This window comes from Sus scrofa, chromosome 7 (genome assembly GCF_054392235.1).
Source record: "Sus scrofa isolate SSC_HxYL_T2T_F1_AM1 chromosome 7, Sscrofa_HxYL_maternal_Yorkshire_Landrace_v2.0, whole genome shotgun sequence".
NCBI classification, from domain to species: domain Eukaryota; kingdom Metazoa; phylum Chordata; class Mammalia; order Artiodactyla; family Suidae; genus Sus; species Sus scrofa.
This window is the reverse complement of record NC_139389.1, coordinates 91,478,822-91,497,012: the sequence shown is the minus strand read 5'-3', so window position 1 is coordinate 91,497,012 and position 18,191 is coordinate 91,478,822. Positions and strand designations below refer to the sequence as shown.

Genomic DNA, 18,191 nt, shown 5'->3' with positions numbered 1-18,191 from the left:
TGCTCAACTATTTGAGGACATCTCTCCAGCAACTACCCCCACTCTCTCCTACATGTCAGTGTTTATCCTCTAAAGGATCACTCACATTAGGCTGCAAAGATGCCATTTTTCCACCTTTCTTAAAAACAAAACAAAAACCTCTTGGTCCCACGTCCTAATCTACTTTCTGCCCCATTTCTCTAGTTGTTTCTAGCACAAACCTCCTCAGAGAGCCATCTGCAGTACAGTCTCAGTTCTCCTGCACTCAGCCTTTAATTCATTCCACGGGGCTCTCACACTCACCCCTTCACCAGTGTGACTCAGGATCTTTCTCCATGTAACTACATCCAATAGTCAGGCCTCGGTCTTAATCTTTCTTATTTTTTCAGCCTCTGTGGATACAGATGATCACTCTCCCCTCCTTGAAACATTCTCTGGTTGCTTCCAGAACAACACACTATATCCTTTGGAATTCAAAGATGCATCTATAATCCATGCCTCTATGTCTGCTAGGAAGACTTGAACAATATAGCCAAGAGCTCTAGACTTCCAGAATCTCACATAAATCTGTTCGTGGCAGGATGTCCCAGACTTTTTCATGTCATGACACACATAAAAAGATGATAGTATCTGCCAGTACTCTGGGAAAACAAGACAAGACCAATCCCAACAGAAGCTGATCCACAGAGGCAGCTCCAAGGCCTGAGGGTCACAGTGCATGCATTGAATGGCTCCCACTTAACCCTCCCTGTAAAGCAACCCCATCTCTCTTTTCCTATGCCATCATTTGATGATCTCTGTGACAGACTTCTCTGTTGCATAAATGTGGTATAAAGGCTTGACAATTCTTATATCCTTTTTTTCTTAGAGCTGTAAAAGATTAACTACTTCAGTTAAGGACTATTGTATATCTCTTTTACATGTCCTATAATGAACACAGAACATGTTTATTTACTTTTTTTTTTTTTTTTGTCTTTTTTGCTATTTCTTGGCTGCTCCCTTGGCATATGGAAGTTGCCAGGCTAGGGGCAGAATTGGAGCTGAAGCCGCCGGCCTACACCATAGCTACAGCCACAGCAGGATCCAAGCCATATCTGCAGCCTACACCACAGCTCACAGCAACGCCAGATCCTTAACCCACTGAGCAAAGGCAGGGACCGAACCCGCAACCTCATGGTTCGTAGTCGGATTCGTTAACCACTGCGCCACGACGGGAACTCCAGAACATGTTTTTAAAAACATGTCACATTACAACTCTGCTCCAGATATTATTGTTAATGACATTGAGAAGTCCTTTCTTGCCCTCTTTTTTTTTTTTTTTTTTTTTTTTTTTGGTCTTTTTAGGGCTGCACTCACAGAATATGGACATTCCCAGGTTAGGGGTCAAATCAGAGCTGCAGCTGTCAGCCTACCCACAGCCACAGCAACACTGGGTCTGAGCTGGATCTGCAAACCACAGTTCACGGCAATGCTGGATCCTTAACCCACTGAGCGAGGCCAGGCATTGAACCCAAGTCCTCATGGATAGTAGTCAGGTTCATTTCCGTTCATTACGGGAACTCCACGAAGTCCTTTCTTAATCACCATATGTTTTGGACAGCAGCCTATTCTATCAAAGTTTAGATAGAACTTACTTGAAGACAGAAACCAAAAAAAGCAAAGTCCAGAACCTCCCTTACATTTTGTCATTGGAAGTCCTTCCTGATATCTAACCTAATGTTATTACCATACACTTAAGCTTACTTTCCATGATTTTTCCTTGAAGAGGAAGGAAGGGGGAGCAGCTCAGGAATACTCTACATAACATGAGCTGGTGGTGATGATGTTCTGATATCACTGGATATATGCTATTAAAGTTTTCCACCGTGGTTGCTATAGAAACAGTGAATCATGGCTCAGGCATAAAGCTTCTCAGAGAAAAGGTATTTCAGAAAAAGCAAAGCCCCAGAAGTCATCAAAGCCACTCCACAAGGAAAAGAATTCATTTGGTACACAGTGTTACCTTATTTGGTTTTTATGTTGCCTTGCTTCATTTGTAATTTATTGACAACAAAGAAGCAAGGAAGCAATCTGCCAAGGTTGAGAACAAGACTTATCACTCTGGGACTCTTGTTTTCTGTTCAGTAGTAGAAAATAAACTTGGGATGCTTATCTGCTCTCTGCTGATGGTAGCACCCTAGAAACAAACATACACTTTACACTATGGTGAAAACTGGGAACTTTTAAAGTTTCAATAAACGAAAAGAACTCAGAATTCTCACTCCCAAGATAACCACTTAGATTTCATGTGCCTTCACAATACACAAAACAAACATTGAGTTACCCCTCCAAAAGCACAATCCTTTACTCAGAAATCTTTTTTTTTTTTTTTTTTAGGGCCACATCCAGGGCATATGGAGGTTCCCAGGCTAGGGGTCGAATCAGAGATGCAGCCTATGGCCTACACCACAGCCACAGCAACGCCAAATCCAAGCCGAATCTGCAACCTACACCACAGCTCATAGCAACGCTGGATCCTTAACCCACTGAGCAAGGCCAGGGATCAAACTTGCATCCTCAGGGGTGCTAGTCAGATTTGTTTCCACTGAGCCAGGATGGAAACTCCCAGAAATCTTTTAATGATTCTGAAGTTTATTGTGGAAGACTATCCTGCCTGAAACTCAGCTTCATCCTTGCCTATTATCCAGCTATCACAACAAAAAGAAATCAATCCTTCAGTCATGGAACCTACCTCATGTCCCAGATGCCTTTGTCTGTGAAAAAGATCTGTCCATTCTCAGCAGCTGAGGAATCAGGAGAAATTGTTCTCTCAAAGATGAGGCAGCGGAGTTCCCATTGTGGTTCAAGAGGTAATAAAACCAACTAATACCCATGAGGACTTGGGCTCGATCCCTGGCCTCACTCAGTGGGTTAAGGATCTGGTGTTGCAGTGAACTGAGGTACAGGTCGCAGACGAGGCTCAGAATCAAGTGTTGCCGTGGCTGTGGTGTAAGCTGGCAACTACAGCGCTGATTCAGCCCCTGGCCTGGGAACTTCCATATGCCTCAGCACAGCCCAGAGAAGACAAAAAAAAAAAAAAAAAAAAAAAAAACCCAGGGGAAAAAAATGAAAAGAATAGAGGGAAACAAAGTTGGAAAGGAAATATATATTCATTTCAAATAGGAGAAATAAAAAGAACTCAAATGTCCTTGGGAGGCAGAGGGAATCCAAATTGTTACTGGACATGTCAGTCGGAAAACTCCATTTTCAACAGCGCATTCTAAGCTATGGTTCCCCTTTTCTAGGAAGTTCAAAAATTATCCTCAGCCTTGCTATTTAAAGTACAGTTCATGGATCAGCAGCACTGAGAAGGTTTGAGATGTGTGGAATTGCAAGCCCTGCGCTTCTGCAATTTAACAAGATCCTCCAGGTAACCCATCAGCATTTTGAGAGGCACTGATTCTGGTGCTGGGGATTCTCCAGTTCTAATGTGCTCCCAGGTGATGCCAGTACTGCCCCTCTACTAACTGCACCTTGAGTAGAGAGGACGCTGGTTTTCCACTCTGGCTAAACCTGAGAATCACCTGAGGGACTGCAAAATGACATGCACACAGGTATCTCCCACATGGATTCTGAGTTGACAGGTCTGGGGTGGGGCCCAGGCATTAGTATTTTTCAAAAGCTCCCAGATGATTCTAATGAACGGCTTGAGGCGAGATCCGCTTACCTAGGCTAACTCTCCATTTTGCAATAATTAAAACCCCAACAGATATCAGAATAAGACTTGGTATATTCCCTCCATTATCTCACTTGGGAGTCCTCCAAACAATTTTGTGAACAAATATTGTTGTACCTGTTTAACAGATGAGAAAATTATCTGAGAGCTGCTTTCACTACATGAACTTACAGAACAGCTAAATAACTATTTCTCTGGTTGAGAATAGAGGGAAGTCAAGGTCTAAAATTAATACGATACCCAATATTTTCTACTGTACATCTACAGGAACAGCCTGAATTCATTTTAAAGGATGAATCACCAATTCCAATCTCTTATGTTTATATGTGAGGAGAATGAGGCCCAGAAATTTGTCTCAAACTGAAATGAGAGCTCAGATCTCCATACTCCTAGTTTAGTATGTTTCCTACAAAACTGCCTTTCCCACATGTGATCGACCTTGTGGGATTCCACAAGATACTAACAGATTTCCCCCCGGAAAAAGTCAGATACACTAAGCCACCTCTGGGTTAAAGCAAATTCAGTAGTATCCTTGACCTCAGGTCAAGGTCAGCCTTCACCAGGCTCATGTGTCTTCTGAGTCTCTGAGAGCTTTATATAATGAATGCATGGTATATCCTCAACTTATTTAACTATGGAACCATTTTTTTCTATCAGAAATCTTGAAGTAGTCCTATTCCAATGAGCAGACTTTGGAGAGGACTTCGAGCCTTCAAGGCTATTCTGCTTGAGTGGTTGGGAATAATCAGCTATCCCAACAGAGGCAGGGCACCAGCTATAATAATGAAAGAGAAAAGTACCATTAACCCCATGAAACATCTAAAACACCCAGCTCAAAGGTGGCCTTATTGTTTTATTCCACCTTGTCCCTTAAGAGGCCATGCCTCAGACCCATCCACAACAGGAAGAGTCATTGTGAAGTCCTTCTGGAAAGATTGCTACCTTGTAAACTGTCAGTATGCAAAACGCTTAACCCAGATCATCTCATTTAATCCTTAAAACAGGAGTTCCCACCATGGTGCAGTGGGTTAGGAACCCGAATGCGGTGGCTTGGATCCCTGCCGAGGCGAAGGTTGGATCCCTGGGCCAGGTGCAGTGGGTTAAAGAATTCAACACTGCCGCAGCTGTGGCATAGGTTGGCAACTGTGGTGGGATTTAATCCATGGCCTGGAAACTTCCATATGCCTTGGCCATTAAAAAAAAAAAAAACCTTAAAACAATCCTATGAGGAGAGTTCCTTTCACGGCTTAGTAGTTAATGAACCTGACTAGGATCCATGAGGATGCAGGTTCAATCCCTGGCTTCACTCAGCAGGTTAAGGATCCAGTGTTGCTGAGAGCTATGTTGTAGGTCAAAGAGGTGGCTCAGATCCGACATTGCTGAGGCTGTGGTGCAGGCCAGCAGCTACAGCTCCGATTCGACCCCTAGCCTGGGAACTTCCATATGCCAAGGGTGCAGCCCTAAAAAGCCAAAGAAAAAAAAATCCTATGAGGTAAAGACTCTTCATAGCCCTACCTTAAAGTTTAAAAATCTGAGACTTAGAGAGGTTAAGTAACGTGTCCAAACTCACACAATATGTAATAGAACTAGGTTTTGCCCAACACCAGATTCATTTGTATGACTACGAGATGATGTTACCACTATAAATGATCTTCTTTTCCATTTATTAAAGTGTTTGTTCCAGGAGTTCTCCTGTAGTGCAGTAGGTTAAGGATCTGGCATTGTCACTGCAGTGGCCTGTGTTGCTGCTGTGGCTCAGGTTCGATCCCTGGCCTGGGAACTTCCACATGCCACAGGCTTGGCCAAAAAAAAGTGGGGGAGGTGGGTATTCCATTTACCAGACAGAGAGACAGAGTTTTTTGAGAAATTTTTAAGGATTGTGAGGGCTAACAAGTCTGAAATGTGCAGTGCAGGCCAGCAGGCTGGAAATTCCACCAGGAATCAATGTTTTTGTCTTGAACCTGAAGGCAGACTGCTTCAGATTAGCAGTCTGAATAGCTTCTTTGGGGGACCTCAGTCTTTTCCCTTAAGGATTTCAACTGATTAGAGGAGCCCCATGTTATGGAGAATAATCTGCTTTACTCAAAGCCTACTGACTCAAATATTAGTCACACCTACCAAATACCTTCACAGCAACACCTAGACCAGGTGTCAGACTAAACAACTGGGTACTGTAGCCTAACCAAGTTGACACTTAAAATTAACCATCCCACTATGTAATATACAAAAAATCATTAAAGTATAGGTATCTTAGATTGCATAGTCCAATTTTCTTTTCTTTTTTTGTCTTTTTGTCTTTTTAGGGCAGCACCCATGGCATATGGAGGTTCCCAGGCTAGGGGTCTAATTGGAGCCGTAGCTGCCGGCCTACACCAAAGCCACAGCTACGCCAGATCTTTAACCCACTGAGCAAGGCCAGGGATCGAACCCGCAACCTCATGGTTCCTAGTAGGATTTGTTTCCCTGGAGCCATGGTGGGAACTCTGCATAGTCCAATTTTCTGGTTTTTGCAAGTGAGAAAACAGATCACAAAGGATATGTCCTTAGTGAACACATGTGTTCACAAAACATGCACACTCATATTCCAGAATCTTTCATATATTGCTCTCTATCTTCTAATAAAATTAAGTAGAAAATGAAATCCCTCCAAAACACCATTTGTTTCTATTTTGAAGACTTGATTAGAAAGATCAGCAAGCAGTTAGTTCATTTCATTACTTCTCTCCAGACTAATGTCCTACACCCTGAATGTTGGGACTACCATCAGAGCAGATGGGGAATCTGGAAAAAGCTGACACTGTTCCCCTTGAAAGCAGACTTCTCTCTAGTTCACACTCCTGTCTCTCCTACCCACTCCCTCAACCTTTCTAATCTCATGTCTCACTTAGGCTTTCTTCAACTTGATGTCTCCTTTTGCCCCTAGGCTTGCAGACAAGGTTTTCCACTTTGAGGCTGAAACACTCTTTCCCCAACTCACCCACATGCACCCCTTTTGTCTGGCTCAGGTGATGTATGCTTAAGTCTCAGTGGAAACATCCTTTTCTCAGGATGTGCCACCCCCACCCCCAGTGAACTCGGTTAGATGTCCTTCACATGTATCCTAATGACATGCAGGACCAACCCTTGTATTTATTACCTGTTTATTTATCTATAGCCTGACTAGTGATATCCCCAGCATTAGAGTCTGTCACATAAAAGACAGTCAATAAATATTTACAGGGGGGAGAAGAGAAAGGAAAATCAAGGAGAAAAGAATTTCTGTAGGTCCTTTCTTGTATTGCATGGCTTAAATCTGACAGTCTCTGATAAATTTGCCAGTCAATGATAAATTGTAGAGTGTAGAGCAAAACTGGTCTTTTCTAGTGCTAGGGAGTCTCTATCCAGTGACCTGGCATCTGGGGGATTTGCTTTGCTGTCTTTTGGGTATTGATTTCAACAGGGAGTTATCAGTATATGGTAACAGGAGGCTAGACTAGGATGGTAGCAGCAGGAATGGAAAATGACCCATAAGAGGGATATTTCATGGGTAATCTGGGCTGCCTTCTCTGGGATGTAAAGGGGAAGGGTGCAAGATCAGGAATTTGGGAGAATCTGATTTCTGATACAAGGCAGTATCATCAATTCAATTCCATACTGATGTGAGGTATTATGAAAGCATCTAAAAATACAATTGAAAATATAAAACAAAACCAAGAAAATGTACAGCGCTTCACAAATTTATCATCTTTATAGAAACTGCTATTACCAAAGAAGTGTCAAGACTGGCCAGGAGGCAGAGCAGGTATACATGATGGGTCATCAAAAAGACTCTTCTCCCTTCTCTATCTATCATCATGTAAAGTACCTGGAGTTTTGTAATTAAAATGATATTTTTCAAACATCATCAAATATATATATTGTATGCACATATTATATCTTCATAAGGAAAGATAAAAAATGGTAACAGTGGTTACCTCTGGAAAAGAGGGGTTGGGAGTTAGGAGGTCAGAAGTGGGAGGAAGGCTGATCTTTTACCTTTTATATTTTGGTACTTAATGAAGCTTTTTAATCATGTTTCTAGATCTTTAATCTAGAAAAGGAAAGTTTCCTTTTATTTTTAAAAGTTGAAATTTGTCATAGGGAGATGATTAAATAAATTATAGTATATCCATTAAGTGGGATAATGTACAGCACTAAAATGAAAAAAAAAAAGACAGCTTTGAGCCAAAAGATGTACTGATCCAAAAGATGTCCATGATGATTTGTTAAGCAAAAAACAAAATTCAGAGTGTAAACATTAAAAATTCCCCATTTACCATACTACCCAAAGCAATCTATGGATTTAACGTGATCCCTATCAAATTGCCCATGACATTTTTCACAGAACTAGAAAAAAAAACCCTAAAATTTATATGGAATGATAAAAGACCCAGAATTACCAAAGCAATCCTGAGGAAAAAGAACTAAGCTGGAGGCAGAACTCTCCCAGACTTTGGAGAATACTAAAAAGTTACAGTAATCAATACACTGTGGTATTGGCACAAAAACAGAGATATGGATCGATGAAACAGAACAGAGAGCCCAGAAATAAACTCACATACCTACAATCAATTAATCTTCCACAAAGGAGACAAGAATATACAATAGAGAAAAGACAGTATCTTCAGCACATGGTACTGACACAGGTAAATGAAATTAGAACACACTCTTACACCATACACAAGAATAAACTCAAAATGGCTTAAGGACTGAAACAGAAGACATGATACCATAAAACTCCTAGAAGATCACATAGGCAAAACATTCTCTGACATAAACCTACAAAATTTTTTCTTAAGAGAGTCTCCCATGGCAATAGAAATAAAAAATTAAAAAATGGGACATAATCAAACTTAAAATCTTTTTCATAGCAAAGAAAGCCATAAACAAAATTAAAAGACAGAGAGTTCCTGTCATGGCTAAGCATTTAACAAATCTGAATAGCATCCATGAGAATGCAGGTTCGATCCCTGGCCTTGCTCAGTGGGTTAAGGATCTGGCATTGCTGTGAGCTGTGGCATAGGTTGCAGATGTGGCTTGGATCCTGCGGATGCTGTGGCTGTGTCATAGGCCAGTAGCTACAGCTCTGATTCAACCCCCTAGCCTGGGAACCTCCATATGCCACAGCCGCAGCCCTAAAAGAAAAAAAAAAAAAGCAAAAAAATATATAATTAAATAAAAACATAAAAAGACAACCTATGGAATAGGAAAAAATATTTGCAAATGATTCAACAAAGAAGGGCTTAATATTCAAAATATACAAACAAATCATACAACTCAATAACAACAAAAAAAAAATCCCAATTGAAAAATGGGCAGAAAACCTAAATAGACATTTCTCCAAAGAAGACATACAGATGGCCAAAAAGCACATGAAAAGATGCTCAACATTGCTAATTATTAAAGAAGTATAAATCAAAACTACAATGATGTACCATCTCACACCGGTCAGACTGACCATCCTCAAAAGTCTACAAATAACAGGAATTCCCATTGTGGCTCAGTGGGTTAAGGACCCTACCTTGTCTCTGTGGAGGATGTGGGTTCAATCCCTGGCCTCACTCAGCGGGTTAAAGGATCTGGCGTTGCCGTGAGCTATGGTGCAGGTCACAGAAGCAGCTCACATCTGGCGTTGCTGTGGCTGTGATGTAGGCCAGCAGCTACAGCTCCAATTTGACACCTAGACTGGGAACTTCCATATGCCTCAGGTGTGGCCCTAAAAAAATAAAGACAAAAAAAAAAAAAAAAGATGTGGTATATATATACACTGGAATACTACTCAGCCATTAAAAAGTATGAAATAATGTTATTTGCAACAACATGGATGGGCTTAGAGATCATCATGAGTAAAGTATATCAGAAAGAGAAATACCATATGATACCATTTATATGTGGAATCCAAAATATGATACAGGAGTTCCCATTGTGGCTCAGAAGTTAACAAAGCTGCCTAGCATCCATGAGGATGCAGGTTTGATCCCTTGCCTTGCTCAGTGGGTTAAGGATCTGGAGTTGCCATGACCTGAGGTATAGCTCAGATCCTGTGTTGCTGTAGCTACAGTGTAGGCAGCAGCTTCAGCTCCAATTCAACCCCTAGACTGGGAACCCCCATGTACCTTGGTTGCAGCCCTGAAAAGACAAAATATATATATACACACACACACACACATATATATATATATATGTATATATGATACAAATAAACTTATTTATGAAACAGAAACAGGGAGTTCCTATAGTGACTCAGTGGCAACAAATCTGACTAGTATCCATGAGGACACAGGTTTGATCCCTGGCCTCGTTCAGTGGGCTAAGGATACAGCATTGCCATGAGTTATGATGTGTCCCAAGTTGCTGCACCTATGGCATAAGGTGGCAGCTGTAGCACAGATTCAACCCCTGGCCTGAGACCTTCCATATGCTGTGGGTGTGGCCCTAAAAAGAAAAACAGACTCACAAACACAGAAAACAAACTTATGGTTACCAAAGGGGAAAGGGGATGGGGAAGTTTGGATTTAGCAGATACAAACTACTGTGTATAAAATATATAATCAACAAGGACCTATGGTATAGCACAGGGAACTACATTCAATATCCTATAGTAAACTATAATGGAAAAGAATATGAAAAAGAGTATATATTAATATAAAATGTATAAATTTATATATGTATATATAACTGAATCACTTTGCTGAATACCATACACTAATACAACATTGTAGATTAACAATATTTTCTACAGTTCCGATTAGACCCCTAGCCTGGGAACCTCCAAATGCCGCAGGAGCAGCCCTAGAAAAGGCAAAAAGACCAAAAAAAAAAAAAAAAAAAAAAAAACCTACAATATTTTAATTTAAAAAGTCCTCAAAAATTCACCCACTTAAATTAAGAGGTACAAACTATCATTTATAAAATTGACAAGCTATGGAGTTCCCGTTGTGGCGCAGTGGTTAACGAATCTGACTAGGAACCATGAGGTTGAGGGTTCAATCCCTGGCCTCACTCACTGGGTTAACGATCCGGTGTTGCCATGAGCTGTGGCGTAGGTTGCAGGTGAGGCTCGGATCCCATGTTGCTGTGGCTGTGACTACAGCTCCAATTAGATCCCTAGCCTGGGAACCTCCATATGATGCTATTGTGGACCTGAAAAAACAAAAGAAAACCCCACATTTTTGTGACACTGCAAATAGCTCCAAAATGATGGGAGGATCATCATCTTCAGCAGCTGGGACAAATTTTGCACCAGGTCCGCAAAGGAATCAGGTCTGCAAAGGAACCAGGTCCGCAAAGGAAGTTTGTGCATTAAGTCAAGGAGAAATGGTATAATATGGTCTTGGCCCACAACAGTGCCTCATTCATGTTTAATAATTTAATATTTAATTAAAATAAATTTTTTTGGTCTTTTCTAAGGCTGCACTCAAGGCATATGGAGGTTCCCAGGCTAGGGATCTTATCAAGGCTGTAGCCGCTGGCCTATGTCACAGCAACAGATCCGAGCCACAGCTCAGAGCAACGATGGATCCTTAACCCACAGAGCGAGGCCAGGGATCGAACCCACAACCTCATGGTTCCTAGTCAGATTTGTTAACCACTGTGCCACAACAGGAACTCCTAATTAAACAAATAATGTTTAATAATTTGATTATAAAGTAGATATGTGTCTTTTTCCCTAGTGCAGGAGAGAATATGTTCTCATCATCAGGAGCTTAAAAAAAGAGTTTGCTCTCAAAGCCATTGCTGTCTAAGGTAACAACGTCACCTGCTTTCCCCCTTTACTGCTCCCCAACAATCCTTTTTTTTTTTTTTCTTTTCAGTTTGCCCTCCTCATCTTCCCAGACTGTGTAAAAAATTGCCCATAGGGAGTTCCCATTGCAGCTCAGCAGTAGTGAACCGGACTAGCATCCATAAGTATGTGGGTTTGATCCCTGGCCTCCTTCAGTGGTTAAGGCTCCAGCGTTGCTGTGAGCTGCTCTCTAGGTCAAAGATGCACTTCAGATCTAGTGTTGCTGTGGCTGCAGCGTAGGCTAACAGCTGTAGCTCTGATTGGATCCCCAACCTGGGAACGTCCACATTAGGCTCTAAAAAGAAAAAAATGCCCATAGGAACCACAAGAGGGCAGCAGCCTCATAACAGGAAAGGCTCTTGTACATCGGTAATCATAAAAAGCAAAGGGATGATGCCTATATGAAACTGTAATCAAAGCTTTAGATATTTTAGCATCTCGCTCTGAAAAGGTGTGGGACATTTAATGTTCTTTTAGAAATTATAAACAATGAGTGGAGGTGCTGGGAAAACTAGACAGCTACATGTAAAAGAATAAAATTAGAACACTTCCTAACACCATACACAAAAATAAACTCAGAATGGATTAAAGACCTAAATATAAGACTGCTACTATAATACTCTTAGAGGAAAACATAGGCTGAACACTCTCTAACAAACCACAGAAATATCTTCTCAGATCTACCTCCTAGAGTAATGACAACAAAAACAAAAATAAACAAATGGGACCGAATTAAATTTAAACGTTTTTGCACAGCAGAGAAAAGCATAAACAAAATGAAAAGACAACCCACATATTGGGAGAAAATATTCGCAAATGAAACAACTGACAAGGGATTAATCTCCAAAATATATAAACACCTGCTCCTCAATACCAAAAAACAAACAACCCCACAAAAAATGGCAGAAGATCTTAACAGACAATTCTCCAAAGATGTAAAGAAGGTCAAAAAAGACATGAAAAGATGTTCAACATCACTAATTATTAGAGAAATGCAAATAAAAAATACTATAAGGTACTACCTTACACTAACCAGACTGACCATCATCAAAAAAGTCTGAAAACAATAAATGCTAGAGAGGATATGGAGAAAAGGAAACCCTATTACACTGTTGGTGGGAATGTAAATTGGTGCAACCACTATGGAAAACAGCATGGAGGTTCCTCAGATAACTAAATACAGAATTGCCATTTGATCAAGCAATCCCACTCTTAGGCATCTATCCAGAGAAAACCATGACTTGAAAAGATACATGTACTCCAATATTCATTGCAGTACTATATACAATAGCCAAGACATGGGAGCAACCTAAATGTCCATTGACAGAGGAGTGGATCAAGAAGTTGTGGTACATATACACAATGGAATATTACTCAGCCATAAAAAGGAATGAAATAAGGGTATTTGCAGTGACGTGGATGAATTTAGAAATTATCATGCTAAGTGAAGTTAGTCAGACAATGAGACCCCAACATCATATGCTATCATTTATATGTGGAATCTAAAAAAGGATACAATGGACTTAGCAGAACATAAACTGACTCACAGACTGTGAAAAATGTATGGTTTCCAAAGGAGACAGGTTGCAGGGGGGTGGGGATGGAAATGCTGTAAAATTGGGTTGTGATCATCATTGTACAACTATAAATGTAATGAAATTCATTCAGTTTAAAAAAAAAACAATGAGTGGAAAATAAATGTAAGCTGGTGAGTAGAACTAATGTATTTCCCTCTCTTCCAGAACCTGGCCGAAGGAGGCAAGATAGAAAAGAGAACAGCCTAGAATCTAAGCCTTCTCCTAATGTAAACTCTTGCACCAGGATGGAAGGGGACTCTTACCACAATGCAACCACCATCAATGGCACCCCCGTGAATCACCAACCTTTGGAACGCCATGGGTTGTGGGAAGTGATCACCATCGCAGCTGTGACGGCTGTGGTGAGCCTGATCACCATTGTGGGCAATGTCTTAGTCATGATCTCCTTCAAAGTCAACAGCCAGCTGAAGACAGTTAACAACTATTATCTGCTCAGCTTAGCCTGTGCAGATCTCATCATTGGGATCTTCTCCATGAACCTCTACACGACATACATCCTCATGGGACGCTGGGCTCTCGGAAGTCTGGCCTGTGACCTTTGGCTTGCACTGGACTACGTGGCCAGCAATGCTTCTGTCATGAACCTTCTGGTGATCAGTTTTGACCGTTACTTTTCTATCACAAGACCGCTGACGTATCGGGCCAAGCGTACCCCAAAGAGGGCTGGCATCATGATTGGCTTGGCATGGCTGATCTCCTTCATCCTCTGGGCCCCAGCGATCCTCTGCTGGCAGTACTTGGTTGGGGAACGAACGGTACCACCAGATGAGTGCCAGATCCAGTTCCTGTCTGAGCCCACCATCACTTTCGGCACGGCCATTGCTGCCTTCTACATCCCTGTTTCCGTCATGACAATCCTCTACTGCCGAATCTACCGGGAAACAGAGAAGCGAACCAAGGACCTGGCTGATCTCCAGGGCTCTGACTCAGTGGCTGAAGTGGAGAAGAGCAAGCCAGCTCACAAGGTGCTGCTCAGGTCCTGCTTTAGCTGCCCTCGGCCCCCACTGGCCCAGAGGGAAAGGAACCAAGCCTCTTGGTCATCCTCCCGCAGGAGCACTTCCACCCCTGGGAAGCCCTCCCAAGCCTCTTGCCCGAGCACTGAGTGGGCCAAAGCCGAGCAGCTAACCACCTGTAGCAGCTACCCCTCCTCAGAAGACGAGGACAAGCCCACCACTGCCCCTGTCTTCCAAGTGGTCTACAAGAGCCAGGCCAAGGAAAGCCCGAGGGAAAAATTCAGTGCTGAAGAGACCAAGGAAACTCTTGAGAACGCTCAAACTGAAAAAAATGACTATGACACCCCCAAATACTTCCTGTCTCCAGCTTCGGCTCAGCGACCCAAGAGTCAGAAATGTGTGGCCTATAAGTTCCGGTTGGTAGTAAAAGCTGATGGGACCCCAGACACCAACAACGGATGTCACAAGGTGAAAATCATGCCCTGCTCCTTCCCAGTGTCCAAGGACCCTTCAACCAAGGGCCTCGATCCCAGCCTCAGCCATCAGATGACCAAACGAAAGAGGATGGTCCTCGTCAAAGAGCGGAAAGCAGCCCAGACCTTGAGTGCCATTCTCCTGGCTTTCATTATCACGTGGACCCCTTACAATATCATGGTCCTGGTTTCCACCTTCTGTGACAAGTGTGTCCCAGTCTCTCTGTGGCACTTGGGCTACTGGTTGTGCTACGTCAATAGCACTGTCAACCCCATCTGCTATGCCCTCTGCAACAGAACCTTCAGGAAGACCTTTAAGATGCTGCTTCTCTGCCGATGGAAAAAGAAAAAAGTGGAAGACAAGTTGTACTGGCAGGGGAACAGCAAGCTCCCCTGAAGAGTAACACTTCCCCTCAAAGAATAAAGAGGTCTACTGCCTCTTAGGAGGAGGCAGGGGCCAGCTGATTCTGGTTAACTTTCCAAAAAGACATCTGTCCTTTTGAGTCCCTGAGGACTTTGTAAAGGCTCCAGGTCTGTCACCAAAAGGAAGGTGTCACAGCTGCCACAATCACTGCTGTATTGAGTGATCTTGTCTATGACCAGGGTCACCTGATGCCACTGGGGTTTGACACCAAAGTAAAGAGACAGATTCATGGTCCTTCGCAGGAGGAGGCATGCTGGACACAATGAACAAAGACTGAGGGAGCTTCTGTTTAACCTTCTGTGGGGAATGGTGGAGACCAGGTGGAAACCTGTCCATTTTGTGCAATATGTGTCTATGAAGATGTCTCATTTCAGTAAGAACCAGGAGAATGTAAGTCAGTGCCACCTGTTAACAAGAGTGATATTCAACTGGCTTCTAAGACTCTCTTTCTTTATAAACTGATCAGTACTTATTACGCAGCTACTATGTGCTCTGTACAGTGGTATGTTTTCCTGTCTTTGCCTCTGAATGAAGCTCTTGCTCTTCCTTTTCACAACTGATGCCAATTCCTGGTCCCCACAGAACAACTCTTCCTCTCCGAATCCTGGGTCTGGAAGGACATTGAAACCTGAACGTACCGAGTCCTACAGAGCGGCCTCTATTCTGCTAATAAAGATGATCAGGTCTCCATAGTCAGTTATTTTGTTTTTAACAGTGGGAATTTTTCCTTTTCTCTAAAAAATTCCATATTCTAGTTTGTGCCCATTTGAACCCATTTTTACTTATGCTGTTCTTAGGAGGACTAGCTATACAACAGCCCTGCACTGGGAAAGACCTTCTCCAGTCCATTTAATCATGGTTCTCTTAAACTGTTTTCAGAAGTCTTACTTTCTAATCTCTTTAGAAGGCAAACCTGAGGCAAAAAATGCAAAACAAATTTGGTTTCACTTCATGCTTTTGAACCTCTTTCCAGCTCTTTTGCAGGCCCTTGTCCAGACCCCCAGTTCACACCCAGGCACATGCAGGTAGGTCACTGTGCCGCCTCCAGCCAGAAGTGGCATTTGGAGGGACAGTGGGGGTAAGGCTTTAAAAAAATAGGTCCTTCAAATCATGGCTCAGAAATGACTGACTTATTCATTCCTCTACAGATTCACAAAGATGAGAAGCCCAGAAAAATGCAGTTGAGGTCCAGTGAAGCTGGCTATGGTCATTAAAAATGACCAGATTTTCTTAAAAACAAAATGTAAGTCACAATAATGCATAAAAATAAAAGTTATGAGCATACATTTAAGCATCAGGATTATCCAAAAACCAAATTTTAATTGAGATCTCTGTATATAAACGAACGGAATCTAAGAGCTTTCTTGGATAATTCTGAAAATAAACCAATGTGCAAGAAACTGAAACTATACCATAGGGCATAAAACCAATGAACAGTCCACAGAGAAGGCAGCAGTAGAGCACACAACGAGGATGTTAAAGATGAAGCACTCCTGTCACACGACGCTTGCTTATTATTTAACCTGTTGATTACACTGTGGTTGTGTTTAAAGATCTCTGGGCTTCTTTTCACCTAATGTGGGCCAGTTCTTTTTCAGCCTTGTTTGCTAAGGGGATGTAAAAACAACTGGTTAAGTTGTCCTGGGAATTCAGTATGTACTTGAGAGGAGAGTCTCAACCTTCCACTGGAGAGTGAATGGGCCTCTTCCACTTGGAACTTCCCCAAAGTCCCAACGAGGCTTTAGGAAAGTGGAAACCCAGGCTTCCCCAGCCCAGTAGGTACTTGGATGTTGAGATGAGACAGCTTAGAAGTAATGTAGCTACTGAACCTTTTCAAAAGACAGGTTGACACCCACCAAGAATTTGGTAGAGAATGTTAATTAACTGGCTCAATTCACCAGGACAGAGGCTTCCAGGTCTCCAAGATGCCAACAGAGTGTGACTTCATCAGCAAACCTGCTCCACCAGCTCTAGATAAACTTAATTCTTTAAGGTTTTGTCTCCTGACAAGAATGGAAATCCCTCCAAGAAAATAGCATGTTGAGCACATTCACTGTTCATAGTCAAGAGAGATACATGCTTATTCAAAGCAAAGAACACAGAATGGAGGAGGGAGGGCTGCTGAGGGCACACTTTTCTCATTCCACAATTGCCTAGAACTTAGCCTTTTTTGTTCTCCTTTTGTGAAATGAATTGAGAGGCCTCTCCCTCTTTCATCATGGGCTTTGGGAGGCAGCCAGTTATGCAGACCACCTATGCACCTTGACAAAGACAAACATAATGCCCCAAACTACTACAGGAAACTAGGCTTTTTAGAATTGGGCCCCTGGTGGGGTCCTGAGAATGAATAGATCCAACTGTAAACTACAGGGACCAAAATGGGTGGATGGGTGAGGTGTGGGCTGACGTCTGGATCTTAGCCCTTCTTATGCCCCACCTCCAAAGCTCTGTCTATGATGAACTGTGTGCATCTTTGATTAGTTGCCTTTTGGGTGCTGCTATGTTGCTAGCATTATGCTTTGTTTCTCCTTGGCTATGAATTTGATGGCTTGTCCAGGAAGCTGTTTTCAAAACAATTTTTTGGTTAAAGCACTTTATCAATATTCCTGGCTTCTGCTTTGCTCCTTTGGTGAATGTCCTTTGAGGGTGATGCTAATATTCAGCTCTTTGTCATTGTGAAATCTGTACCTAATTTCTAGATTGGAAAATCTAGTTGTCTACTGTAAATAACTGGAATTACAGCAAGGGTTGTGGGGGCTGGGCTGCTTTTCTGTATTGTACTATCATTATCCTGGATATTAAAGAAATTTAACCACAGAGTAGTTCAATGAAAGGTGTTTAAATAAGCAAACGGTCTCAGGTGAACTTGACAGATCCATCTATGTTAGAGATTTCACACACACTTGCATGGCTTGGCCTTTTGAGAGGAGAGGGGTTGATATACAATGTGGATACATGTCCCTCTTGCCATCTTTGTGATTTTCCCCTTTCCTCTCAGTTACCAATGACTAAATTAAGATAAAATAATGATGACAAGATTCCTGTGACCACAGTGCTTCCATTCGACTCAAGGACAAGGAGGGTGAGGTAGACCTCAAACTGCTGCCCTTCAGCCAGTACAGACCCTGCAACCAAACAGATCAGCAGCATTTCTTCTCTTCAAAGAGCTGGTTTCCCGGTCATTTCACTCCTGTTGTAAGTGATACTAACTCCCATCTCCCCTACTAATTTCACCAGTAAACTTTGAG

The 18,191-nt window shown here is 42.2% G+C and overlaps 1 protein-coding gene across 1 annotated transcript in view; it reads left to right on the top strand.

Annotated features, from left to right (window-relative positions):
• The window catches only part of CHRM5 (cholinergic receptor muscarinic 5), an 85,285-nt gene extending 67,525 nt beyond the window's left edge, over positions 1-17,760 (top strand). Inside the window, exon 2 of the mRNA XM_021099908.2 lies at positions 13,238-17,760. Coding sequence (XP_020955567.2) covers positions 13,318-14,916 — 1,599 coding nt within the window. The 5' untranslated portion in view covers positions 13,238-13,317 and the 3' untranslated portion in view covers positions 14,917-17,760. The remainder of the gene's footprint in view (positions 1-13,237) is intronic.
• Positions 17,761-18,191: the final 431 nt, after the last annotated feature.